The 27,391-nt window shown below is 43.1% G+C and overlaps 1 protein-coding gene across 1 annotated transcript in view; it reads left to right on the top strand.

The window, feature by feature from the left end:
* rnpepl1 (arginyl aminopeptidase like 1) overlaps window positions 1-27,391 on the top strand; it is a 77,634-nt gene that overhangs the window by 31,443 nt on the left and 18,800 nt on the right. Inside the window, exons 3-9 of the mRNA XM_041178695.1 lie at window positions 6,013-6,164; window positions 8,879-8,995; window positions 10,459-10,694; window positions 18,435-18,548; window positions 19,176-19,288; window positions 19,820-19,928; window positions 26,984-27,208. Of these exons, the coding sequence (XP_041034629.1) occupies window positions 6,013-6,164; window positions 8,879-8,995; window positions 10,459-10,694; window positions 18,435-18,548; window positions 19,176-19,288; window positions 19,820-19,928; window positions 26,984-27,208 (1,066 nt within the window). The remainder of the gene's footprint in view (window positions 1-6,012; window positions 6,165-8,878; window positions 8,996-10,458; window positions 10,695-18,434; window positions 18,549-19,175; window positions 19,289-19,819; window positions 19,929-26,983; window positions 27,209-27,391) is intronic.

The following is a 27,391-nucleotide window of genomic DNA, read 5'->3' as shown; positions in this document are numbered from 1 at the left end:
CTCAATGGCCTCACTCTCACCAACTGCCATTGTGTTGCTGTCAGGCATTTTGTCCAACATCTAGTCTTAAGTGAATTATAGTTTCCTCTAGCTAAACATCAGGAAGACTGATGCCAACATTTTCCACTCTCAGCACAAACTCACTACCCTTGCCACTGTAACAATCAGGTAATTTTAATTTAACTCACACACTGAAAAAAAACCCAGGGGATCAGGCAGAATCCCAGTTTTGCTCCATTATTCTCCATTCAATTCAGTGGAGAGTCCAGCTGACGCAATGTAAAGCTGTGATGGTACCTGATCCCATTAGTTACCGACTGGTGATTTTCAGTTAAAATTGCCCCCTAATGTCTCTGAAGTGTTTTCAGATGTATGTTTGTTCATTGAAGGTAATTAAATGCAGGTTATTGTTAAATAAAAGTAAAATAAATACTGGAATTCCACAGCTGGTGGGAAATGACAGTTAACAATTCAGAGTTAACATTTTGGTTAGACCCTTGATGAGAACTGGCTGGGCATAGTATTTATAATTTTTTTACCTCCTCCTTAAGATGAAAAGTTATTAGAAATGTGCAATTTCTAATAATTTTTCTCTGTACTGGTCCTCAGCCAAGGTCAGCCTGTTTTGCTCCCTTTGAGAAACCCTGCAGGCTGAACCAAGGTTAGTCCTTATTTGGAAATGAGCCAATGTAAGTTGTGTACCTTCTGATAATACTTCAATCTGTTCTGTTCAGTGCACATTTACAGTTAATATGATGTAGCAAATGACTAACTTGCTCCTATACTCAATGGAGTAATACTGCATTTGCTGTGGCTGAGCATTTACCACTCATAAATGTTCTTGCTATAATGCTCCCTATCCAATTTTTTAAAGCTGCAAATGAAACAAATGTACAGACTTAAAGAAAATTTAGGCGAAAATTATATCAATAATCACAAATGCACAAGAATAAATGGTAAGGTCATATGGATATTCAGTTTCCCACCTTGGCTTCAGGAAAAGAATTTCTTCCACTCCAACAGAATCCGGGATCCGTCCAATTTCACTTTAGAATGTTTTAATGTGGGGTCGGTTGGCTTAGTTGGTTAGATGGCTGTGTGGGTTCAATTCCTGTTCCAGCTGAGGTAGACTTAGGGCTTGCCACCTCTCCCTGCCCCTGAGGATAGTAGGCAGTGGCAAATCACCACTGGCAAAAACTGCCAAGAAAGTGGCTCAGGATCAACAGACAATGAGCCAAGTCCCTGCCTTCAGGCAGAGAATGAATGAATGTTTTAACAGAGTTCATATTGACTATGCTTGATGGTTTGCTGCACAAGTTAACACTGGAAATTATGCTAATTTGTTTTTTGAAATGTTTTAAGATGTTTTTGAAATAGTTGAGACTGAGATGAGGAGGTAATTCTTCACTCTGAGGATGGTGAATCTTTGGAATTTTCTACCCCAGAGGGCCGTGGAGGCTCAGCCATTGAGTGTGTTCATGACAGAGATCGATAGACTTCTGGATTTTAAAGACATCAAGCAATATGGGATGGTGGGGGGAAATGGCGTTGAAGTACAAGATCAGCCATGATCTAGTTGGATGGCGGAGCAGGCTTGAGGGGCTGAATGACCTATTCCTGTTTGTATTCCCTATGTTCATAGACATAAATGGTTTTATACAGAGAAACGTACAATGTATGCACTAAGAATTCAGCTCACATGAGCTGGCTCTTGAGTGTTGCAAACTACAAAACACTGACCCCACCTCTCGTTTCATAAGAACAAAGAACAAAGAAAAGTACAGCACAGGAACAGGCCCTTCGGCCCTCCAAGCCTGCACCGATCATATTGCCTGTCAACTAAAACATTTTGCACTCCCGGGGTCCGTATCCCTCTATTCCCATCCTATTCATGTATTTGTCAAGCTGCCTCTTAAACACCACTATCGTACATGTTTCCACCACCTCCTCTGGCAGCGAATTCCAGACACTCATTACCCTCTGTGTAAAAAACTTGCCCCGCACATCTCCTCTATAGTTTTCTCCTCTCACCTTAAATCTATGTCCCCTAGTAACTGACTCTTCCACCCTGGGAAAAAGCTTCTGACTATCTACTCTGTCCATGCCACTCATAATTTTGTAAACTTCTATCAAGTTGCCCCTCAACCTCCGTTGCTCTCGTGAGAACAATCTGAGTTTCTCCAACCTATCCTCATAGCTAACAACCTCCAGACCAGGCAGCATCCTGGTAAACCTCCTCTGCACCCTCTCCAATGCCTCCATATCCTTCTGGTAATGTGGCGACCAGAATTGCACGCAATATTCCAAGTATGGCCTAACCAATGTTCTATACAGCTGCAGCATGACTTCCCAGCTTTTATACTCAATACCCCTGCCAATGAAGGCAAGCATGCCGTATGCCTTCCTGACTACCTTATCCACCTGCATTGCCACTTTCAGTGACCTGTGGACCTGTACACCCAGATCCCTTTGTCCGTCAATGCACTTAAGGGTTCTGGCATTTATTGTATAATTCCTGCCTGTATTAGACCTTTAAAAATGCATTACCTCGCATTTGTCTGGATTCAACCCCACCTGCCATTTCTCCGCCCAAGTCTCCAACCGATCTATGTCCCGTTGTATCCTTTGACAATCCTCTTCACTATCTGCGACTCCTCCAACCTTAGTGTCGTCTGCAAACTTACTAATTAGCCCAGTTACATTTTCGTCCAAATCATTTACATATACTACAAACAGCAAAGGTCCCAGCACTGATCCCTGCGGAACTCTGCTAGTCACAGCTCTCCATTCAGAAAAGCACCCTTCCACTGCTACTCTCTGTCTTCTATGACCAAACCAATTCTGTATTCATCTTGCCAGCTCACCTCTGATCTCGTGCGACTTTACCTTCTGTACCAGTCTGCCATGAGGGACCTTGTCAAAGGCCTTACTGAAATCCATGTATATAACATCCACTGCCCTTCCATCGTTGATCATCTTTGTCACTTCCTCGAAAAACTCGATCAAGTTAGTGAGACACGACCTCCCCTTCACAAAACCATGCTGCCTCTCACTAATACACCCATTTGCTTCCAAATAATTTCCAGTGCAATTATATGCAAGTGCAATAATTTCCCTACCACTGAAGTAAGGCTCACTGGCCTGTAATTTCCTGGATTATCCCTGCTACCCTTCTTAAACAATGGAACAATATTGGCCATTCTCCAGTCCTCTGGGACCTCACCCTTAGCCAGTGAGGATACAAAGATTTCTCTCAAGGCCCCAGCAATCTCCTCCCTTGCCTCCCTCAGTACTCTGGCCCTGGGGGCTTATTCACCTTAATATTCTTCAAGATGCCTAACACCACCTCTTTTTTGATCTCAACATGATCCAGGCTATCTACACACTCTTCACTAGACAAATCTTTCTCTTTGCTGAATACTGATGAGAAGTATTCATTTAGCATCTCTCCCATTTCTTCTGGCTTCACACACAGATTCCCACCTCTGTCCCTGAGTGGGCCTACCCTTTCCCTGGCTACCCTCTTGCTTTTTACATATGTATAAAAGGCTTTGGGATTTTCCTTAATCCTGGTTGCCAATGACTTTTCATGATCCCTTTTAGCCCTCCTGACTCCTTGCTTAAGTTTCTTCCTACTTTCTTTATATCCTCCATGGGCTTCATCTGTTCCCAACCTTCCAGCCCTTATGAATGCTTCCCTTTTCTTTTTGATTAATCTCACAATATCCTTCGTTATCCAATGTTCCTGAAACTTGCCATGCTTATCCTTCATCCTAGCAGGAACATGCCGGTCCTGAATTCTTATCAACTGATGTTTGAAAGCCCCCCACATGTCAGTTGTTGATTTACCCTCAAACATCCGCCTCCAGTTTAGATTCCTCAGTTCCTGCCTAATATTGTTATAATTAGCCTTCCCCCAATTAAGCACTTTAACCTGAGGACTCCTGTTATCTTATCCACCGGTACCTTGAAACTTACTGAATTATGGTCACTTTTCCCAAAATGCTCCCCTACTGAAACTTCGACCACCTGGCCAGGTTCATTCCCTAATACCAGGTCCAGTGTTGCCCCTTCCCTAGTTGGACGATCTACATATTGTCTCAGGAAGCCCTCCTGGATGCACCTTACAAATTCTGCACCATCCGAACCCCTAGCACTAAGTGCTTCCCAGTCAATATAGGGAAAGTTAAAATTACCCACCACAACAACCCTATTGCTTTTACATCTTTCCAAAATCTGCCTACATAACTGTTCCTCAATCTCCCACTGGCAATTGGGAGGCCTATAGTAAACCTCCAACATTGTGACTGCACCCTTCCTATTCCGGAGCTCTACCCATATTGCCTCGCTGCATGAGCCCACCGAGGTGTCCTCCTGTCATACAGCTGTGATATTCCCCTTAACCAGCAGTGCAACCCCCCCACCTCTTCTACATCCCTCTCTATCCTGCCTGAAACATCTAAATCCTGGAACGTTTATCTGCCAATCCTGTCCATCCTTCAACCAAGTCTCTGAAATAGCAATAACATCATAGTCCCAAGTACTAATCCAAGCTCTAAGCTCATCTGCCTTGCCTATTATACTTCTCGCATTGAAACAAATGCACTTCAGACCCCTCGTCCCTCCGTGTTCAGTGATTTCTCTCTGCCTGCCCTTCCTCTTAGTCCTACTGGCCATTTTCACTGGTTCCCAGTCATTTATTTCACCTGACCTATTGCTCTGGTTCCCACCCCCCCTGCCATACTAGTTTAAACCCTCCCGAGTGACACTAGCAACCCTCGCAGCCAGGATATTGGTCCCCCTCCAGTTGAGATGCAACCTGTCCTTGTACAGGTCCCACCTGCCCTGGAAGAGATCCCACTGATCCAGATATCGGAAACCCACCCTCCTACACCATCTGTCCAGCCACGTGTTCAGCTGCGCTATCTTCCTATTTCTAGCCTCACTGGCACGTGGCACAGGGGGTAATCCTGAGATTAGAACCCTAGAGGTCCTGTTTTTTAACTTTCTGCCTAACTCCCTGAACTCCCGCTGCAGGACCTCGTCATTCTTCCTGCCTATGTCGTTAGTACCAATGTGTACCACGACCTCTGGCTGTTAAGTCCCTCAAATAATGGGGTAGACATCAGCAAAAATGAAAATCAAGTGGTTTCTATAATGGACAACTGATCTGTAACACCAGTTTTCCCCCAGGCAAAGAGTTCAAAAACAACACCACCAAAGAAATAAGCTTCCTTTCACTTGCAGAACTCTGGCATGTTTTATGAACAACTTGCTATGCCTAGTGTAGCTGGTCGGAGCCTTGGCTGGAAAGTTCAGCAACAGAAAATAGTGAAGTTAGCAATACAAACTGAGCCAATTTCCTACTTTTGAAAAGCAGAAAATACAACTGATCTAAAATGATACGTCCTTGATTTAAATGAGGCCAGTTTCAAACACTGTCGGTGCTCATTTAAAATTTGCACAAGGAGATTGAAGAGTGCTACAGTTGAAAATGTTTAATTTGTTACTGATTAACATAATTTTGGGGGCAATAATGAGGCCAGTATTGGCATATGTACCATGACCTCAAAACTTAAAGAAAAGCTGCTTCAATGAAATCAGATGTTCGGCACCACGTATACGTATGCCCACTTGCATGCTTCTGGTACTTTTGGCGGTGAGTGGACCTTTCTCCAGGTGTAATGTCCTTTAGTTTGCTATGTCAAATGCTCTGTTGCTTCATAATGCCTAAATAAATTTGTTCCTAGTGGGTTAATGTGGCTCTTTATTATGCACGTTCTGGTGATCGAAATTGCTCGGTGTGTACTCTGTTTTTGGCACATATCCGTAATTTGGAACATTGATTAAAGAGAGACAGTTCTTGCTATTTTTTTCTAGGTGTTTGATTTATGTTGGTCCTCCATGTTATTAAATCGCTTGTGTACCTTTCTTCCCTTGGCTTCTTGACTTTGTAAAGACTATAATGTCAGTAAACAATACCCTTTTTATATGTTCTGTTTTGTTTCTTAGGTTCCACCTGGTATTAAAGTACTAATGAGTGCAACTCGGAGCACATTTGATGAGCAAAAGAACATATACCGATTCCAGATGGAGTATCCAGTTCCTGCTTACCTGTTGGCGCTCGTAGCTGGAGATCTAATTTCTGCAGATATAGGTCCACGGTAAGCACTTTTGTGACAGTAAGCCGATATTAATATCCTATTCCTAATTACCAAGCCATAGATATAAATCTAATTGCTTCACCCAAATCCATTCTTGATCAAATCATACAAACAACTGGATTTATTGAGCCAACACTGCCCATAACAAATTACTGCTTTAAGCTAGCAGTTTCCCTCATTTTATTTAATTTCCTGAGGGATGGGAATAACCACTGATAAAATCTCCCAAAAGAGAAAAAATCTTCTTGCACAAAAGCAATCAAACAAAACTCTAGGGCCTAAGCCGGTGGTACAGGAGAAAGGGGCTAGGGCTGCTAGATGCAATTTACGGTTTTATTGGAAGAACTTCCAAATGATGCGTGTACGTTGGTGTGGGAAACTCAGCTTCACTCTTTCAACCAGTTAATGGAGTTTAAATTGGGCCATGTAGTGATCCTTTTTTTTTGGTAGGAAGCATATGCACACCTCTGACGGAATGTGTACCATCCACCATTTTGGTTAAGAACAAACGAGAAGCTTTTTCATGCAAAAAGTGGGAGAACTTTGGAATTCTCTTCTGCAAATAGCAACTGCAATACAAAGATGAGAAGACAATTTTTTCTCTGAGGGTTGTGCGACTTTGGAACTCTCTGCTTCAGAAGGCAGTGGAGGTGGGGTCACTGAATATTTTTAAGGCAGAGGTAGATAGATTCTTGTTAGGCAAGGGAATCGAAGGTTTTCAGGGGGAGTTGGGAATGTACAACTTGAAACAGATCAGCCATGATCTTATTGAATGGTGGAGCAGGCTCAAGGGCCAAATGACCTACTTCTGCCTCTATTTCGTATGTTTGTATTGGTGCAAGATCAGTTGTTAGTTTTAAAATTGCAATAGATGGGTTTTTGTTAGCCAAAGGTATTAAGAGATATGTGCAAAGGTGGGTATTTGGAGTTATGTCACAGATCAGCTATGACCTCATTGAACGTTGAAACAGGCTCAAGGGGCTGAGTGGGCCTACTCCTGTTCCTATATGCCTATGTCCTTCTGAAAACATTGGTTTTACCCAAGGCCACTGTTGCATCTGTGAAAAGCAGCCCCAAACATTGCGTAATTTTTTAAGCACAGTTAAGTCCGGATGGTTGTCAGCATTCTTGGTTCCAAGGTCCCTGACATCTGGGCCCTTGCCCTGACACCCAGTCTCTCTCCAGTGCCTCTGATTCTCAATCCACTCCCTGGCCCTTTGATGTTTTCTCTGAAGCCAGTTCCTGATGTCATATATCAACTCCACAATTGCCTCCAAGGCCAACAGCCCCACTCCTCCCGCTGGATTGTCACCTCCATAACCCGCCCACATTCCCCGGCTCTCACTCTGACCCTTGACTGCAGACTCCATGGCATTCCTTAGCCCAGAATGCAGCCTCAGTGAGCACCAATCTCTATTTTCCCCCCACCCGCAATTGCAAATCCACGGTCCATCTGAATTTTCCTGATCACTTGCTGGTGCAGTCTCCTACCACAGCAGCTCCCTTATTATGGTGAGGTTCAATATCCGGAGCTGCCCTGATATATATATATCAAAAAAATCACGATTTGTTGCAGGGTGCGAACAGGTCCAATGAGAGATGTCCAAAAGCACGTGCACCCCATGGGTGGCATTAGGAGAAATTTGAAAGCATGTGGGCCGGTCTTCTTATCAAACTCAAAGTATATATACATAAACTCCCTTAGGGGAGAATTCCCACCATGTTGGGGGTGTTGTGCGGGGACGGTGGGGTAGGCGCCGACCCGATTGGCGCCCCCCCGATCGGGTCCGTACTGTCATTTTATGTGGGCGGGCCAATTAATGCCTGCCCATCGTGACGTGCACCTGGAAGCATTGAGTGCTCCTTGTGCAGGCTGGCGGGGGGGTGTTCCCTGAATCAGGGCCTGTGCCCTTTCGCATGTGAAAGAGCGCAGAAATTAGTTTAAGTTTTAAAAATCTAAATAAAGAAAATAAAAATTTTTAAGACATGTCCCCTCATGTGACAGTGTCACGTGAGCTCGGACATGTCAATGAACTTTTATACAAATTTTTATTCAGTTTGTAAACACTTCATGAAACCTCATCCCGCCTGTGGATGAGGTTCCATGAAAAATGCAAAGGCTGCCTGAGCTCTTCGCCTATCCGCCAACCTTAAGGTTGGACAGGCAGCTCAGTTTATTAGTTTTAAATGGCCTTTGACAGTCCGGCGGGCATGCAGCTGACTCGGCTGTGCGCCCGCCGAACTGAAAATCAAAATGACGCCGGGACGCGCGCCCAACATCACCCCGTGTCATTTTACGGGCCCCGCCCCCACTCGCTGAGCTGAAAATTCAGGCCTTAGTGTTGCAATGAAGTGTCTGTCTAGATTATGCACACAAATGCAAGAATGGAGCTTAACCCCACAAACAGTCTGGCTCAAGCAAGAGTACTTCCAAGTGAGCCTAGCAGGCAATACTGCAGGATTAATTAAGCTATTTATGAGTCGTGTTCTGGTTTGTTTCCGTATTGTACTGCATAAGCTGAAATCTTAAAAAAAGTTAGCTTAGGGAGTCTGGAATTTCCTGAAGAGTTGCTGGCAGTCTTCGTTTTAAAATTCATGCTTGAGCATTGGTTTTAGCTCCTTATTCCCTATATCTATCTATTCAGGCTGCCTGTTCCTTTATTAAATGTGTATCTGAGTTTCTCTGATTGTTCTTCTCTTTTTCTTTTATATAGAAGCAGAGTTTGGGCTGAACCTTGTTTGTTAAAAATTGCAACTGCAAAACTGAATGGCACTGTAGAACGGTGGCTGACTGCTGCAGAGAATCTCTTTGGGCCTTATATGTGGGAAAGGTAATAAACTAATCTAAGTTTGGATGTGGTTTAACAGTGGATATGGTGATAGCAGGTGTGTGATGGAAACTGGTACACCTGCTGTCAAGCGCGGGAAGCAAAGAATATTTTCCTTCTTTCTCAAATATCAAGTTACTGATCATAGCTTAGCCAATACTTTGTGGTGTTATCTGATTTATGATTGTGGCGCTTCCCCATCAAGAGGAAAGATTAATGAATAAATCAAACTGGACAGTGCTCCTCCACATCTGGGAGCAAGTCATCTGATTTCTGTCTTGCAGATAACTGGTGCATTGTACCAGAAATTATGTTTGACTTCGCTGGGTTTGACTGATGCTGAAGGGAAAGGGCAGCTTACTTTCTGATCAGATGCTCATCGGTTTGTGCCCCAAGCCATTTGCCACATGAACTTGCAAGCCTTAGTTTAGATGAAAGTCTTGGCTGGATGATTAGCTGCCGCAGGATGCTTCCCTGCTGACTCACTATAAGGGAAATACCCATATACTAAATTGGCTATTTCTTGAACTCAGCGATTTATACAATGGCACATGGTTTGCAAGAGAGCAGAAGAGTAACATGAAAGATATTTTGTAAAATGCTTATGATGTTGGGGTTGGGTCTACTGAATATGCACAGGTTGCTACTAACTTGAAGCTTAGTGTTAGGAAATTAGGGTAGGTGAAAGGTTGCTTGCATAACAGTAAATCTGCTTCAAAATTTAGAAGAGTTCCTCTATTAATATAGGCTGACACCATTAGCATTAGATTTTCTAGAATCATATTGTACTGAAGGAGGTAATTGGGCCCATCACATCTATGGCAGTTCTTTGACAGGGCTGCAATTGATCCTTCCCCAGCCCCATAATCCTCCACATTTTCCTGCTTCCCTTTTTACAGGAAGCTGTTCTTATGCTAATCAGTTATGTTATTTAGTGCTGTTTCCTGGAGCCCTGATTTAAACATTTGGAACAGCATGCTTTGCTGTAATTTCATTTTTTTTCTCTCCCTGTCCTTTCCTGGAGCCGTATTTCATGCTGAAGTATAGTCTAAGGGTGGTGGAAAACCCTCCAGTTCTAAATTTATGTGATCACACTGCACTTAGCTTAGTCGTGAATTTTGGCAGGATATCCAACTGTACATGCATCACAGGACAGTATGATCTTATCCATCTCGTGTACTCTTCTAGCAGGAATCACTGGAGAGTGACTATGAGTAAGAAACCTTGTTGATTATTTTTGTCGCTCTTTAGTGTGGTGATGCAGGGACCATGATTTAGTACCTCCAAGCTATGATTGATTAATTCAGCGTTGACCAGTAATAACCTCGGAGTATACTGGTCTTTGTTGACTCAGGATCATACTGATTCCTTTTCCACGTTGACCCATTGAGGAAATCAAGAAAGTGCTTTGAATGTTTGAAAGAAAATGAAATTTGTGCAATGTAACCGTTCTGTTTTCTCTTCAGGTATGATGTTGTTTTCCTTCCGCCCTCTTTTCCAATTGTTGCAATGGAAAACCCCTGTTTGACTTTCATTATTTCCTGCATTTTGGAAAGTGATGAGTTTCTCATTATTGATGTTATCCATGAAATCGCACATAGTTGGTTTGGAAATGCAGTTACCAATGCCACGTGGGAAGAGATGTGGCTGAGTGAGGGGTTAGCAACATATGCGCAACGTCGTATCACCACGGAAACCTATGGTGAGTACGTATTTTCTATTCTCTTAATACTGAATGCACATTAAGCCTGATTCTGTATTTGGGCATTCTTTGTGCAGAATGACAGGGAACATTAGCCTGAAAATTGTGGATTTGTAGGGCTTGATTTTCCTGCTATTAATTTAAATGTTTGGAAATTGACCATTCAGACCATTGTTCCTTCAGAACATCATTCCATACCAAGAGAATTCAATGTTGAATCTGCTCCATTAATTGCTTGGTTCATGCACCTGTCGTTACCACCATTGTGGTCTATCTGATAACATCTGTGTTTGACTACACCTCTCAGCACCTAAAGATCCCAATGTTTTGCATTGTTAAAGCAGAATAATGCCTGTAACACAAGAAAGAGATTTCACAACTCTGCCCTCACTTCTCGCACAAGGAACAAAGCTTTAGAACTCCCGGAATGCAGGAGAATGCCATGCCATTTTTCTTCTTTCCTTCTCATCCCTTATTGCTTTATCAGCAAATTGGGTCATGAACTCGTACCACTCCTACTGAAAGTGACATGTGAACTCTGCTCCCTTGGAACCCATTCAAACCTCTCTTCTTTGTGTCCTGTGCCTTTTCTTGGTCTTTATTTTATTCATCCGTTGGATCTGGCCGTCGCTGGCTGGGCCAGCATTTATTGCCCATCCCTAATTGCCCTCAAGAAGATGGTGGTGAGCTGCCTTCTTGAACCACTGCAGTCCATGCATTGTAGGTACACCCACAGTGCTGTTAGGGAGGGAGTCCCAGGATTTTGACCCAGCGACAGTGAAGGAATGGTGATATACATCCAAGTCAGAATAGTGAGTAGCTTTGAGGGGGAGCTTCCAGATGGTGGTGTTCCTATGTGTCTGCTGCCCTTGTCCCTTTAGGTGGTGGTGGTGGTACTGTCTAAGGAGCATTGGTAAGTTCCTGCAGTGCATCTTGTAGATGGTACACACTGCTGCCACTGTGCGTCGATGGTAGAGGGATTGAATGTGGAATGGGTGCCAATCAAGCTGCTTCATCCTGGATGGTGCCCAGCTTCTCGAGTATTGTTGCGGCTACACTCATCCAGGCAAGTGGAGGTATTCCATCACACTCCTGCTTTGTGACTTATAGTTGGTGGGAAGGCTTTGTGGAGTCAGGAAGTGTTACTTGTCGTAAGATTCCTGGCCTCTGACTTGCTCTTGAAGCCACAGTATTTATATGGCTAGTCCAGTTCAGTTTCTGGCCAACGGTAACCCCAAGGATGTTGATAGTGGGGACTCATTAAATAGTGGTAATGCCATTAAATATCAAGGAGTGATGGTTAGATTCTCTCTTGTTGGAGATGTTCATTGCCTGGCACTTTGTGGTGTGAAAGTACAGCTACTTGATAGCCCAAGCCTGGATATTGTCCAGGTCTTGCTGCATTTGGACATGGAAAGCTTCAGTATCTGAGGAGTTGCGAATGGTGCTCAACATTGTGCAATCATCAGTGAACATCCCCCCATCAGACCTTATGTTGGAAGGAAGGTCATTGATGAAGCAGCTGAATATGGCTGCGCCTAGGACACTATCCTGAGGAACTCCTGCAGTGATGCCCTGGAATTGAGATGACTGACCTTCAACAACTACAACCATCTTCCTTTCTGCTAGATATGATTCCAACTGGCTCCCCCTCTGATTCCCACTGACTCCAGCTTTACAAGGGTTCCCGATGCCATACTTAGTCAAATGTTGCCTTGATGTCAAGGGCAATCACTCCCACCTCGCCTCTGGAAATCAGCTCTTCTGTCCATGTTTGAACCAAGGCTGTAATGAGATCGGGAGCTGAGTGACCCTGGCAGATCCCAAACTGAGCATCGGTGAGCGGGTAAGCAATAGCTGCTTGATAGCACTGTTGATGATCCCTCCCATCATTTTAGTAATGATAAGAGTAGACTGATGGAGCAGTAATTGGCCAGGTTGGAGTTCTCCAGCTTTTTGTGTATAGTACGTACCTAGGCAATTTTTCACATTGCTGGGTAGGTGCCAGTGTCGTAGCTGTAGTGGAACAGCTTGGCTTGGGGCGTGGCAAGTTCTGGAGCACAAGTCTTGAGTACTATTGCCAGAATATTGTCAGGGCCCTTTGCCTTTGCAGTATCCAGTGCCTTCAGCCGTTTCTTGATGTCATGCGGAGTGAATTGAATTGCTGAAGATTGGCATCTGTGATGCTGGCGACCTGTGAAGGAGGTCGAGATGAATCATCCATTCAACACTTCTGGCTGAAGGTTCTTGCAAATGCTTCAGCCTTATCTTTTGCACTGATATGCTGGGCTCCCTCAGTTGATGAGGATGGAGATATTTGTGGAGTGGCTTCCTCCAGTGAGTTGTTTAATTGTCCACCACCTGGATGTGGTGGACTGCAGAGCTTAGATCTGATCTGTTGGTTATGGAATTGCTTCGCTCTGTCCATCACTTGCTGCTTATGCTGTTTGGCTTGCAAGTAGCCCTGTGCTGCAGCTTCACCAGGTTGACACCTCATTTTTAGATATGCCTGGTGTTGCTCCTGGCATGCCCTCCTGCACTGTTCATTGAAGCAGGGTTGATCCCCTGGCTTGGTGGTAATGGCAGAGTGGGGGGTATGCCAGGCCATGAGGTTGTGGTTGTAAAATTCTGCTGCTGAAGCCTCGCAGCACCTCATGGTTGCCCTGTCTTGAGTTGCTAGATCTGTTTGAAATCTATTCCATTTAGCATGGTGGTAGTGCCACACAACACGATGGAGGGCATCCTCAATGTGAAGACGGAACTTATTCTCCGCAAGGACTGTGCAGTGATCACTTCTGTCATCGACAGAAGCATCTGCGGCAGGCAGGTTGGTGAGAATGAGGTCAAGTATGTTTTTCCCTCTTGTTGGTTCCCTCACCATCTGCCGCAGACCCAGTCTAGCAGCGGTCCATTGAAGTCCCCCAGCCAGAGCACATTCTGCACCCTTGCTGCCCTCAGTGCTTCCTTCAAATGGTATTTGACATGGAGGAGTACTGATTCATCAGCTAGGGTGGTGGGGTGGGGGGGGGGGGGGGGGGCGGTTGGGGTGCGGGCGGGCGGTATGTGGTAATCAACAGGCAGCTTCCTTGCCCCTGTTTGACCTGATGCCATGAGACTTCATGGGATCCGGAGTCAATGTTGAGGACTGTCAGGGCAATTCCCTCCTGACTGTATACCACTGTGCTGCCACCTCTGCTGAGGTGGTGTCTGGGCATTATCTTTAAGGGATGATTCCATCAGTATGACTATATCAGGCTGTTGCTTGACTAGATCTCAGATTTTCCAGATCTTAGTAAAGAGAACTTTGCAGGGTTATGTCCAGTGCCTAGGTCAATGCTGGGTGGTCCGTCCGGTTTCATTCCTTTTCGCAGATTTCGAAGCGGTTTGATGTGTGGCTTGCTAGACCATTTCAGGGAGCATTTAAGAGTCAACTACGTGTCGATCACATGTAGGAAACAGCAGATTTCATTAGTGAATCAGATGGGTTTTAATGGCAATTGACCATCATTTCATTGTCACCATTAGACCTTAAATTCCAGATCTGCCATGGTGGGATTCAAACCCGAGTCTCTGGATTACTAGTCCAGTGACAATACCACTACGCCACCGCCACCATCTGGTATGTATGGAGAGGAAGAACTACCACCAAGTCCTCTGCTTCAGTCCGTGGCAGCACTTGATCACACATGCCATGTCTAACTTCTTCCCTACCAAGCACCATCTCAGATAATATCATCCAGCTGGACATTAGACAGTGAGCTGTGAGATCTGATTTTGACCTGTACAGCTGAGGGGTGATGACTCTTGACGCTCTGGTTAGCAGCCTCTTCAACTTCATGTTCTACTACTAGCTCTGCTGCCCGTATGCTTTATGCATCACCCTATGCACTTCCCTCAGATGAAGACCCCCAGGGTCCAGAACTCATGGGTCATGCTTTTAAAAGAAGGATGCTTTCAGAGCACAAACATATGTAGCAATATCTCCAACAATGTGCAGCTGGTAGATCAAATGGAGGAATCTTCTGCTTGTACCTGTTATCCTGATGAATGACTTCTCTGCAGTATTGTCTGCCTTGGAGCACCTGGCAGCTTCAGGCTGATCTGCTTTGGAGGCCCTCGCAACAGCAGCACTGATAGAAGTCTGCGGTCCTGCCACAGATAGCTAAACTACTGCCATAGATGCCTAAGTGCCAGTGTGGAGAGAGCTGATTGTTTTGGTCCCCAGTAATTGATGCCAGGGTACAGAAAGTATCTCTCAGGGCTTCAGTGATGACATGGATACCATTAGGTTTACTTTACTACACATAGCCTTGTGCTGGTAGCATAGCAGGAATGTACTCTTATGATGCTGTCTCTCAGAATGACTGCACATCTGTGCTCTCCCACCATATCCTTTGGATATCTACATGTGTGTCAGAAAGGATGCAAGGACAGGCTGCCTGTTCAGCAGTACAAGAAGTGCAGCTTGACGGAGGTCCATGTCGGGACTTATCTTCCATGAGATGCACCCTGCTGCAGTTCCAAGATGTTTCTTTGATGTACAGCAGTCAGCCATCTCATGCACTCTGGCATCAGTTAGCACTGAGGAGGAGCATAAGATCATATATCACAAACTACTACCAAGAGAAAGCACATTTTTCTTATTTATTTGTTCACAGGATGTAGACATAGCTGACTAGGCCAGCATTTATTGCCCATCCCTAATTACCCTTGAGAAGGTGGTGGTGAGCTGCTGCCTTGAACTGTTGCAGTCCATGTGATGTAAGTACACCCACAGTGCTGTTAAGGAGGGAGTTCCAGGATTTTGACTCAGTAACAGGGAAGGAAGTCAGGATGGTGTGTGGCATGGAGGTGAACTTGCTGGTGGTTTCTTGCCCATCTTTGCTGCTGATAGGCTCACTCAGGAATGGTCTCTGATTGGAGGAACTGCCCTATGAAGAATCTTCAACTTAATTTATGTGTCTAACGGGCATTTTGAACAGTGGCTTTGGGGGCCACAATCCGGTCGGCAGGCCACACATTGGACAAGCCTGTTGTAGCTGGTAGAGTTTGTGGATTTGGAAGATGGTGTAGAAGGAGCCTTGCTGAGGTGCTTTGTTAGAAGTAAGTAAATGTTTGCTAAGTACAATTTTGGTAGCATCTTTGTAGTGAGAAGGGGAAGATATAAGACAACATTGTTCGTTCTCTGGCCAGATGCAATAGTCAAGAAATAGTCTGTCGTACCAGATTGGTGTGAATATCTCTTGCAGTCATCACTTGGTGCTCTTCTGGCTGATGCTCCAGTTCCTTTGGGTCTCCAGCAAGGCTTTCATGAAGTGGCTGCTTTTAAAGGCAAAATTGTGTAGCAGGCAGCAGGCCACCATAATTCTTGAGAACCTGGGAGATGGTATATCAGATGAGATCCGGCTATCTGAAACACCTTCAGTCCTCAAAGACCGTGGAAACGAAATTCTGGTGGTAAAATGGATCTTGTTAACAGTGCTTCATTGAGCTTTCAAGGTGCTTGCACATGTGTCATCAGTCATGGTTATTCTCCCAGAAGCCGTGATAGATGGCTTCCTTTGTAGCTTCCGCAAGCATTGTTAGTGGGTCAACTGGAGTCAGAAAGGCCTCATTCTGTGGTGAGGATATCGGCAGCTGGATACCAAGCACCCTTTAAGTTGCCTGATGAGCCTGGCCTCCCTTCTTCCTTCAATCAACAAAGGTACTGGGTTATTCCCAATGGAAAGCTCTCTTTAAAATATGTGTCGAGGACAATTGAGTAGAAACCCCACAGAAGATATGAAGTTTAAATAGTAAATCAATTGTCAGTGGTGATTAAAATAAAAAAATCCAAATCAACTGAGAAATATGCTTCCGATAACTCCTTTAGAAGTAGCTGCTGGTCTCATTAAGTCAACTTCATCCTTTTTTCTAAGCACCTGGCAATTCTGGACAACTATTTTATACTAGCACGATAATAATAAATCACATTGTCGGTTAGAGCCTTGTAAAAAGATGATTTCCATTTCAGGACAGGTGCTTCAGCTGTCAGCTGTAAGTGATGGCAGAAAACTGTGCTGACACTAAAACACTGTCCATGGACCCAGGCTTTATTTTATCACAAAGCTCAAATGGACAGATGTCCTTGTGGTATTTATTTCCTCTCTTGTGGTAAAACAATTCATAGTACCTCAGTGAATGTGACTGTTGTGCCTAAGGCTGAATCATTTAACTTTCTTTATTATGAACTTCATTGTGGAAGACATAATATTAAAAATGTAGCCAACAGTATTTTGAATAACATTCAAATGATTTCGGTCCAACTGAAAGATTGCATACATATTGAAATTGTGTGGGAATATGGACATCATTATAACAGGTTAACAAGTTTCTGACCCTGAGGAAGTTTTTGAGTTAATACTGAAGGTGATGGATGACCTTATGAGGCATCAGCAGTTGCTTTGTGTTTTAAAATTGACAACATTTTGCTCCCAAAACAACTGTTAGTAATTTCATTTTTGAGGAGATTATACATCACAGGTTGAATTTTTAGGCCCCGGTGGGGACAGACACAGATGGGCGGGTGTGTAAATTCAAGTTGCCAGCCGGCATTCTGGTTCCCCTGTTCCATGCCATCCTGGGCTACTTTCCTCAAGGAGGGATGAGGGGTGGCAAAGCTATCTGTCCGCAAGCAGTGGATAGCCAATTGACCTTATCGAAGGCTTCTTTTTTAAAGCCCTATTAATGGCTATCGGAGTCCGACTGGAATTTCCAGTCAGCCTCCAGTTACCCTGAGGTATCAGAGAACTGGGCAGCAGCTTGGAGGTGACGTCCTGGCGGCAGATCAGGGACCAATGCTCCAGGCAGAGTTAGAGTTCTTCCCCATCTGCCTGGCTTCAGCTGTAGCTGCAGCGTGCTCTGTGAAGGGGCTGCCCCTCCACAATGGTGGCTTCGCAATTAAGGGGATTGGGCACCTCCATCTTGGGGTGCCATCTCCCTCACTTAACTGAAAAGACAAACTGCTTCTCCTATTTGCCCTCCAGCTCCAAAAGCCTGCCTGATGTTTTAATTGGATGGTGTGCCTGCCCTCTGGTCTTTAATTGACTGAATTGGGATAAATCCCAGCCTGGTGACTGTTTTGCACACAGTGCGGGCTTCTGGTCCCCATTTAACCATAATGTGGGGTCCCAAAGCCTGCAGGAAAATCCTCCCCATATTAGCTTCTCCCTAAAATGCAATCTGAATTGTCATGATTTTAAAAGTCACGCATGGTTAATAAATAAACCATTTAAATACCATCTGCGTAACATATAATTCTGTCTAATCCTTTTTGAGGAGAGAAGGGTTATAGTTCAGCATTTTAGAGTCTTGCATCTGACTTAAATATAATTCTCAGTGTTGTGACCTGACATGGGTGCTCCATTGCACATTGGTCCATATTATAACAGTTCCCCCTCTCCCTTAAGCTGAGTTCATACATGGTTCATACACTAATCTGTGCCATTGGATGTGCCAACATGAGGGCAGCTGCTTCCTTGTAAGGTGGAAGAAAAATTCAAAGGTGAGCCACCCTATGGTGCCCCTATGGTGACCTCATATGCCTACAAGTGGCCAGTTCCAGGTTGGAGGGAGTAGATCACCACCCTGTCTACCCATTCAAGGAATAATGCAAGATGTAGAAGAATTCAAAAACTGGCAGAAAGAAAGTAAATATTTTTAAGGGAGGAAAAAAAAACACTGGTTTCCCTTCTTTTTCAGGGGCTGCTTTTACTTGTCTTGAAACCACTTTCCGACTGGAAGCACTGCATCGTCAGCTGAAACTGCTTGGAGATGAGAGTCCTGTCAGCAGACTACAAGTGAAGTTTGAGCCAGGTCTCCATTTTACCTCTGTTTGCAATTTAAATGATACCAGCTGCCCCATTAAAGCACTAATTAAACTAAACTAAACCTATTCTCTGATTTCAGAGCACAACTCTCTTTTTCACCAGAATATACTGGTATTTGGCAGTTTCTGCGTGATACGGTGTGGCACTTGCAGTCCAGTGAACTATGATAGATCTAAACTATGATTGTTGAAAAACTCATTCCGTAGATCATTTAGATTTGAATGGTTGATGTATAGAATCTTCAGTGGATCTCAATCCCCTGCTGTTGATGCAGTAGGTTATTTAATAGAATGGTTACATTAAAATGCTTATATTTACTTGTTCTTTCTTTCACTACCCCACTTTTCAAAGGTTAGTATTACAGCTGAGGTAAACCAGTTTGTATTCAAAAGCAATCCAGGGAGGAATTATAAATCACTCTGGAATCCAGCAATGTGCACATTGTAACTCAGCCTTCACAGTGGAGGCAACATTATTAATCCATTGCTGGTCGGTATAAAGAGTCCTTATCACTAATATTTATCACTAAACTGTTTTTGGTTAGTGATGAGGAGTAGCTGCAGTGTACATGATAAAGGACTGTTTGTGATATTTCTTCTACATTCCTGTGCAGGTGTCAATCCCAGCAGTCTGATGAATCTTTTCACCTATGAGAAAGGATTCTGCTTCGTGTACTACTTGTCACAGCTCTGTGGAGACACAAAGTGCTTCGACTCCTTCCTCAGAGTGAGTTTACTCAGCAGCTTATTTAATTTTCAATTTTATTTTTAAAACCGGCTTTTATAAATAGCGAAGAAAATCTGTTATTCTGGTAGCAATTGTTTTACCTTGCTAACATCTATATAAAACACTGGAATATTCAGAGTAAAGAATCCTCTGATTTGCCCAACTGAATGCCCTAACCTCAGATTTAGAGAAACGCTCCCAGTTGCACTGCTGAATAATGTCCATTTTCCATATAAACAGTTTTGTGCTGTGGATTTATTGAGAAATGGAATGCTTCAAATATATTAAGTGGGCCTTGCTGATACAGCCACATGTAATCCGTTCCATAAATGGAATGCTGTCACTGTTAAAATGTCTTTATGTACAAGTGATGTCAGCAATAGAACCTGTTCACAAACATAATGACTTCACTAACAAATATAGAATGGATCCTGTGGTCCACTACAACTGATTCAGTTGCCGTTGTTACATGAAGCACAAATGATTAACGTGGAAGATTTAAGCCACTAACGTTAATAACTTTTTTTTTAGGCCTATGTAGAAAAGTTCAAGTTTACAAGTGTTGTTGCAGCTGATCTACTGGAGTTCTTCCTGGGTTTTTTTCCTGAGCTCAGGGAGAAATGTGTGGACAACAAAGAAGGTGAGTGAGATGTTTGAAATGGATATTTCTAAGTAGCATTTGAGGCTTTGTCGACCATAAGCAATTGCCCACTACATCTGACTCTTACACAAGTAAAGCCTACTGTAAACAAAATGTTAGGGGAGCACATTTTTCTCTTCCTTGTTTTGTTTAAACTTGTCTCTAATTGTTTTGTTTAAACTTGTTTCTAATTATTATTGGATGGCCTGCCAATACAAGTACACTTTGGATCATTCATTTGTTACAAAGGTAATTGTGCTTATTGTATTCCCTAGACCTGTAGCCTAGGGGTTTCCACTTGTTCGCTTGTGACCCTGTGATTGCTTCCCCTGTCCCCCTCCTCCCTGCCACCATTCATTTTAATGGGCAGGAAAATTATGGGCAGGTATTATTATGGGAAGATATGCTTCTCTGTATTTAATTCTTTCTAGTGACTTCTACAGTTTCAGCCCTCATTTCTGAGGCTTATCGTTAGCACAGAACTGTTTGGGTTAAATATAAAAGAGAATAATACACCACTATAATATAACTCATTCTTGCATCTTCTTTAAAACTGTGTTGATGAGTTAGCTACAGTCTGTGCTTTAGATCTGACCTTTCAGCCGAGAGGCTAGTTGAAGTCCCTGGTTTACCCCATGCATCCATCCTCTCTCTTAGGTGGTAGACAAACAAGCTTTGGATTTTATTTTGACCATGTTTCCTTTAACTTAAGAAGACAGATTCCTGCACAATTTCTGTCCTTGAAGATAAGGTGAAAACATTCACTCACAACTTGTTACTTTGGATGGAATTCTCCACTCCCGCCACAGGCAGGAATCATGGCGGGCAGGGGCACGGAATTTGGTGTGATGGGAAAAGTCAGTTTCCTGTCAGCAGGAAATAAATTTGGAATTTTGTTCTCCTGACTTTGATGATAGGGTCAGGGCAGGTTGAGTTTCCAGCTGATCTATGTCAGAAACCACATATGCATTCATTTGCATCTCAGGAATGCTCATTAAAAGGCCAACTTGCCAGAATTATGTTCCCCCTCCAAATTATATACCCTGCCAGCAGATAATTAGAACAGTCTGTTTCACCACTGTATTAAAGTGGCGAGCACCTGGCAAGCTTCAGTTCATCCATGACTTGAGATCAGTTGATGCTGCTTTTGCCTTTCTTTAAGAGCGTTGCTGCGAGGTCTTGGGTGCCTATAGTACAAGCTGCATCAAGGCTAGGCACGGGGGGTAAGACCAGCAGGGAGGTGAGAGACAGAGGCAGGATTAGAACAAAGGAACATAGGAGAAATTCATAGGCCATTCAGACCATTGAGCCCACTCCGCCATTCAGTACAACCATGGCTGATCATCCTTTTCAATGCCTTTTTCCGACACTATCCCCATATTCCTTTATGTCATTGGTATTTAGAAATCTGTCAATACCGACTTTAAACACACTCAATTACTGACCTTCCACAGCACTGTTCGGGAGAGAATTCCAAAGATGCATAACCCCTTGAGTTAAAAAATTTCTCCACATCTCAGTCCCAAGTGGCTTCCTCCTCATTTTATGCTCCCTGGTTCTAGACTCCCCATCCTGGGGAAACATCTTACCTGCATCTAATCTGTCTATTCCTTTAAGTATTTTGTAGGTTTCAATAAGATCACCTCTCATTCTTCAAAACTCTAGAGAATAAAGGCCCAGTTTCCCCAATCTCTTTTCATTGGACAGTCCCACCATCCGGGGAACAAATCTGGTGAACCTTTGTTGCACTCCTTCGATGGCAATAATATCATTCTGAAGGTATGGGGACTGAAATTTCACACAGATGCTAGTTGCATCTGCATGTTAGCTTTCAGTGACTTATTAGCGAGGATAACCTGGTCCCTTTGTACATCTACATTTTCTAATCTCTAACCATTTAAGAAACACTCTGCATTTCTGTTCCTCTGACCAAAGTGGATGACCTCAAATTTTTCCGCATTATATTCCATATGCCATGTTCTTGTCCATGCACTATGTCTGTCCAAAGCCCCTTGAAGCCGCTTTGCATCTTTCTCACAACACATATTCCACCGAGATTTGTGTCATTCGCGAATTTGGAAATATTATATTTGGTCCCCACATCCAAATCATTGATATATATTGTGAACAGCTGGGGCCCATGTACTGATCCTTGCGGTACCCAGCTAGTCACAGCCTGCCAACATGAGAAAGTTCATTTATTCTTACTTTCCATTTTCTGTCTGTTAACCAATTCTTAATCCATGCCAGTATTACATCCTATACCGTGTGCTTTAATTTTGCCAAGCAACCTTCTGTGGGGAACTTTATCAAAAGCCTTCTGAAAATTGGAATATACTACGTCCACTGATTTCCCCTTTATCAATTCTGTTAGTAACACCCTCAAAAAAAAACTCCAACAGGTTCCTCAAACATGATTTTCCATTCATATATCCATGTTGACTATGCCCAATCAGATCATTCTTATCCAAGTTTCCATTTAACACATCCTTTAGAATAGATTCTAGTATTTTCCCTACTACTGATGTAAAGCTAACAGGTCTGTAGTTCCCTGTTTTCTCTCTCCCTCCTTTCGCAAATAGCAGGGTGACATTTGCTACCTTCCAATCTACAGGAACTGTTCCAGAATCTGTAGAATTTTGGAAGATGCTGAATGTATTCACTATCTCCACCCCTACCTCTTCCAATACTCTGGGATGTCAAATATCAGGACCTGCGGACTTATCACCTTCAGTCCCATTAATTTCTCCAATACAAACTTATTACTAAAACTAATTTCCTTCAATTCCTCATTCTCCTTAGTCCCTTGGATCTCTAAATTCTGGGAGATTTCTTGTATCCTCCTCAGTGAGGCCAGACACAAAGTAATCATTTAGCTTCTCTGCCATTTCTCTGTTTCCCATTATAAATTCTCCTGACGCTGCCTGAAATGGACTCTCATTTGTCTTAGCCAAACATGTCCTTTTTTAACATAGCATTAGAAGCTCTTACAGTCGGTTTTTATGTTTTTTGTTTACATTCATATTCTATTCTTCCCTTCTTTATCAGTTCCTTGGTTCTTAGCTGTTGTGAGAATGATTGTTTTTTAAATATATTTTTGGGGAATATTGTGTTATTCTGTGAAAAAGGCTGTGTGTCTGCATGTAAGTGATTTGATTCAGCTGGGGAAAGTTATGGGAGACAGGTTGTGAGGTTTTCGACATGAAAAGATAGAGGCGTTAAGTTTGTGCATTTGTGATGAGATATTATGGTGGGTTTGAGGTACAAGTAAATAAGTTGGATTTAACATTTGCATTTTTAGATAACTTGAGAGTTCATTTGAATAGCAAAGGGAAGAGGTGGCGAGAAATATTTTTGCATCTTGTAAGAGTTCATTGGGTAAACAGAAGAGGGTATATTACATTTTATTGATCCAAAAGAGGAGACAAAGATTTTATATTTGGAAGGATTTGAGTTTCATCAGAAGCCTGACTGTGCGTCAGAGGACAAGGACTCTTGTTGTGAATGAGTAGTCATGTCTGAGGGGAAAGCTCAGCCACCTGTCATCCTCCAGGATGATCACATCCTGCAAGAGGTAGTCTTGGTATGTCATGTACAGACTGAGGACAAGTAAAGGGCTAGAGACTGCAGTGCTGTCTTACATATGGAGGGAGACCATTCAAGGGGAACTACCATTGATTGCTCAATTTTATCCATTCACAAATCCAAGGAGGAGTGGAAAATGCAGGCTGCAGGCAATACTGCCTTCTTGATAGAATTTTGATTAAAATGAGTAGAAGAAAGGCCTGTGCCGATTGGCACAGCTCAGGGAAGACCATTGCCTTGAAAAACAAAAGCTAGCGGGGTCCCAGGAAGTCCCTAATGGGGGTAAGAAGGAGCCAAATTCACAAAGATGTTTGGCGCGACCAAGGATCTACAGAAGATGCAAGCACATACATGGAGGTGAGCAAAAGACCGCACCTCAGGCACCTTCGCTTGTTTAGGGATGTGGTAGCACATGTTTGCCACATTCTCCCTGTGGAGCTCTCGCCGCATGGATTTGGAGGGCATCCAATGTTGATTGCCAAATAGGTTACCACTGCACTGAACTTTTTTGCCAGTGGGTCCTTCCCAGGCTCCACTGGGAATCTTTGTGAAATCTCACAATCGGCGACACAGAAGTGCAGAAGGGAGGTGACAAATGCCCTTCTCAGTAAAGTTCACCATTATGTGCAGTTCCACATGTATGAAGCAAGCCACGCTGCCAGAGCTATAGGATTTGCTGCGACCTCATGCTTCCCCCAAGTGCAGGGCACCTTTGACTGCGCACATGTGGCTTTGAGAGCTCCCTGGCAGCAGCCTATGAGATTCATTAATAGAAAAGAATTTCACTCTCCTGTCCAGCTCATTTGTGATCACAGAAAGCAGATCCAGCATATTTGTGATAGGTACGCAGGTCACATGACTTGTACATTTTGAGTCACTCACAGGTGCCAGGGATATTTGAGGCAATTCGGTGCTTACGGGGTTGGCTCCTCGGTGATAGGGGGTACCCTCCAGAAGACATGGCTAATGACACCTGTTCGTCGGCCACAGAGTGCATCTGAGGAGAGATACAATGCTGCACATTCAACCACAAGGTCCTTAATAGAGCAGACTATAGGCCTGTTAAAGGTGCATTTCCAATACTTGGACAGGTCAATCTCCTAATCTCCAAAACAATATAGATGGGTTGGTGGAGTGGGCGGTAAAGTGGCAGATGGATTTTAACATAGAGATGTGTGAAGTCATATATTTAGGGAGGTCAAACAGTTACAGGGATTACATAATAAATGGGAATACACTAAGAGAGGTAGACGAAGTGAGAGATCTTGGCGTATAAGTACACAGTTCCCTGAAGGCAGCAGTTCAATTAGACAAGGTTGTAAAGAAGGCATATGGAATGCTTTGCTTCATTGGCAGAGGTATAGAATATAAAAGTAAGGATATAATGTTGAAATTGTATAAAACACTGGTGAGGCCACAACTGGAGTATTGTGTGTAGTTCTGGTCACCACATTACAGGAAGGACGTAATAGCTCTGGAGAGAGTGCAGAGGAGGCTTACAAGAATGTTGCAAGGGTTAGAAAAGTGTAGCTACGAGGAGAGATTGGATAGGTTGGGGTTATTTTTCTTAGAATAAAGAAGGTTGAGAGGTGACTTGATTGAGGTGTACAAAATTATGAGGGAAATAGATAGAGTGGACAGGATAAAATTGTTTCCCTTGGTGGAGAATTCTAGAACCAGGGGACATAGATTCAACATAAGTGCCGGAAGGTGTAGGGGGTTAATGAGGAACAACTTTTTTATGCAAAAGGTAATGGGTATCTGGGATTCGCTGCCCAAGTTGGTGGTAGAGCTAGAAACTCTAAACTCTTTTAAAAAGTACCTGGATGTGCAACTTAAGTGCTGTAAGCTGCAGGGCTAGAGGAAAAGCTATTCTGAAACATGTTGCTTCACAACTTTAGGTGGAATGCCCTGTTTATTAGGACATATTATTTGAAGAAACTCCTATGAACATACACAACCAATGTGCCTAGTCTGAGCTTTGGTCATTGCTTTGACAACTTGTGATACCAGGTTAGCAGTTCTGCTTCAAAGCTGTAGTGTCTGATTATCTGATTGATGACATCTAATTTATGGGCATAAAATTGGCATTACTGACCTGGCAATTAGGTGGTGATCCATTACCCAAATCTCTGCCCATTTTTTATTCTGTTCAGTTTTGTGAGTAATTGTGATGAATTCAAGAAGTTTTGTTAGATACATCAGATGCATGTAAGTGACATTATGCGTAGATTTTTCACCAGTCCAACGCAGCCTTTATTACTGACCCATATCAGCTCAATGCCCAGGGTGGCTAGGTATGGAGTCGTATGAAGTAGTAGTGTTCAAATAGCCCATTAAGAAGTTTGCCAAATTGTCAGGCCATTTTTCTGCTTTTGTTTTCCTCTTGGCGCTTAGGTTTTTTCCTATTGGAATTATCTTGCTGTAGTTATTTAGAGTAGCAGAGGTGGGCCAACAGAGGGCTGCCAGGTAGTCAGTTTGCATCAGAGCTCTCCCTGCAAGTATCCCCCCACCATGACAGAACCTACAGACATGAACCTACAGAGATGAAATACCTTTGTTGTCAGAAGAGCAGTGCCCAAAGGTACTGTGATTTATAAGTGCTGCCAGAATGCACCTCTCCTGCATGGTCCTACCAGGACTCTCTTCACAGGTATGGCAATGCCAGGAGCTGTCAAGGTCATAATCAGCTTGAATTTTTGTGCTTCGGAATCATTTCAGACTGGAGATCTCAGGAACAGAAGTCAACCAGCTATCCATAGTTACGTAAAGCAGATGACTAATGCATTGTTTGCTGAAAAAAGCAATTTCATCCCCTTATTTATGGACAACCGATAACAGCATGAAAGACTGTGCAACTTTATAGAGTAATTCCCAAAGATCAAAGAGATTATAAATTGAACCCATGTGTTTCCACATGCTTCATTGCTCAGTGCCATTACTGACATAAATAGACAAGCAATCCACTCTCTCAAATAGCACAGTCTGTGTAATCATACTTCGATGTTCTATGCAAGGGATGATACTGAAATAGAAAAGATTAATAAGTTTTTAGTAGGTACAATAGTGCCAGATCAAAACTACTCTAGTTCACCATTCATTGGAAATGATTCAACTGTCTCTAGAGATCATGAGACTGGTGTGTAGAAGCAGGAACATATTCTAAGGTTAGGTTGGAGCTTGTCATAAGAGACATTTTTCAGCTAACCTATTTTCTCTAATTTGAGTGTTTCTAACTATCAATAGAAAGACAGTCAAAAGTATTCAATTTCATATCACCTTGTTAAATACTCGTGCATCAGAACGCATTGCTGAGATAAACTGTACACTTCGCCTGAATCACTTTTTCATCTTCTCACACTATGACCTTTGTTTTTCTTCACCATATTGGAAAATGATTTGCATATTTCATGTAAGAATTTTATTTTATCAAACACTAATTTCATCTGGAGTTCTTTCTCTGCTTTTAGGGCTAGAATTTGAGCGTTGGCTGAATGCATCTGGACCTCCGCTGTTGGAGCCAGATTTGTCTCAGGGATCTAGTTTGATTAAACCGGTGGAAGTTCTCTACCAGCTGTGGAGTTCAGAAACTCTTGATGGAAACCGAATTACAGACATTGATATTTCCAAATGGAAAACGTTCCAAATAGTCCACCTGTTAGACAAACTTCTGGACAGATCTCCACTGCCTCATGGTAGGATAACATACTTGTTTAACGGTTTTCTTAGAGTTCACCATTATATATAAATACTTTGATTACTGTTCACACATTTAAATAAATGTTTTTGTTTGAAGTTTGCTCATTTTGCTTTAAAAGAGGGTCATGCTTTCATAAATATTTTAGTGATCTGTAGAAATACTACAATTGGAAAGTGTA

Source organism: Carcharodon carcharias, chromosome 2, assembly GCF_017639515.1.
Source record: "Carcharodon carcharias isolate sCarCar2 chromosome 2, sCarCar2.pri, whole genome shotgun sequence".
Taxonomy (NCBI): Eukaryota; Metazoa; Chordata; class Chondrichthyes; order Lamniformes; family Lamnidae; genus Carcharodon; species Carcharodon carcharias.
Note: the sequence above shows the minus strand (reverse complement) of the source record. Positions and strands in the feature narration are given on the sequence as shown.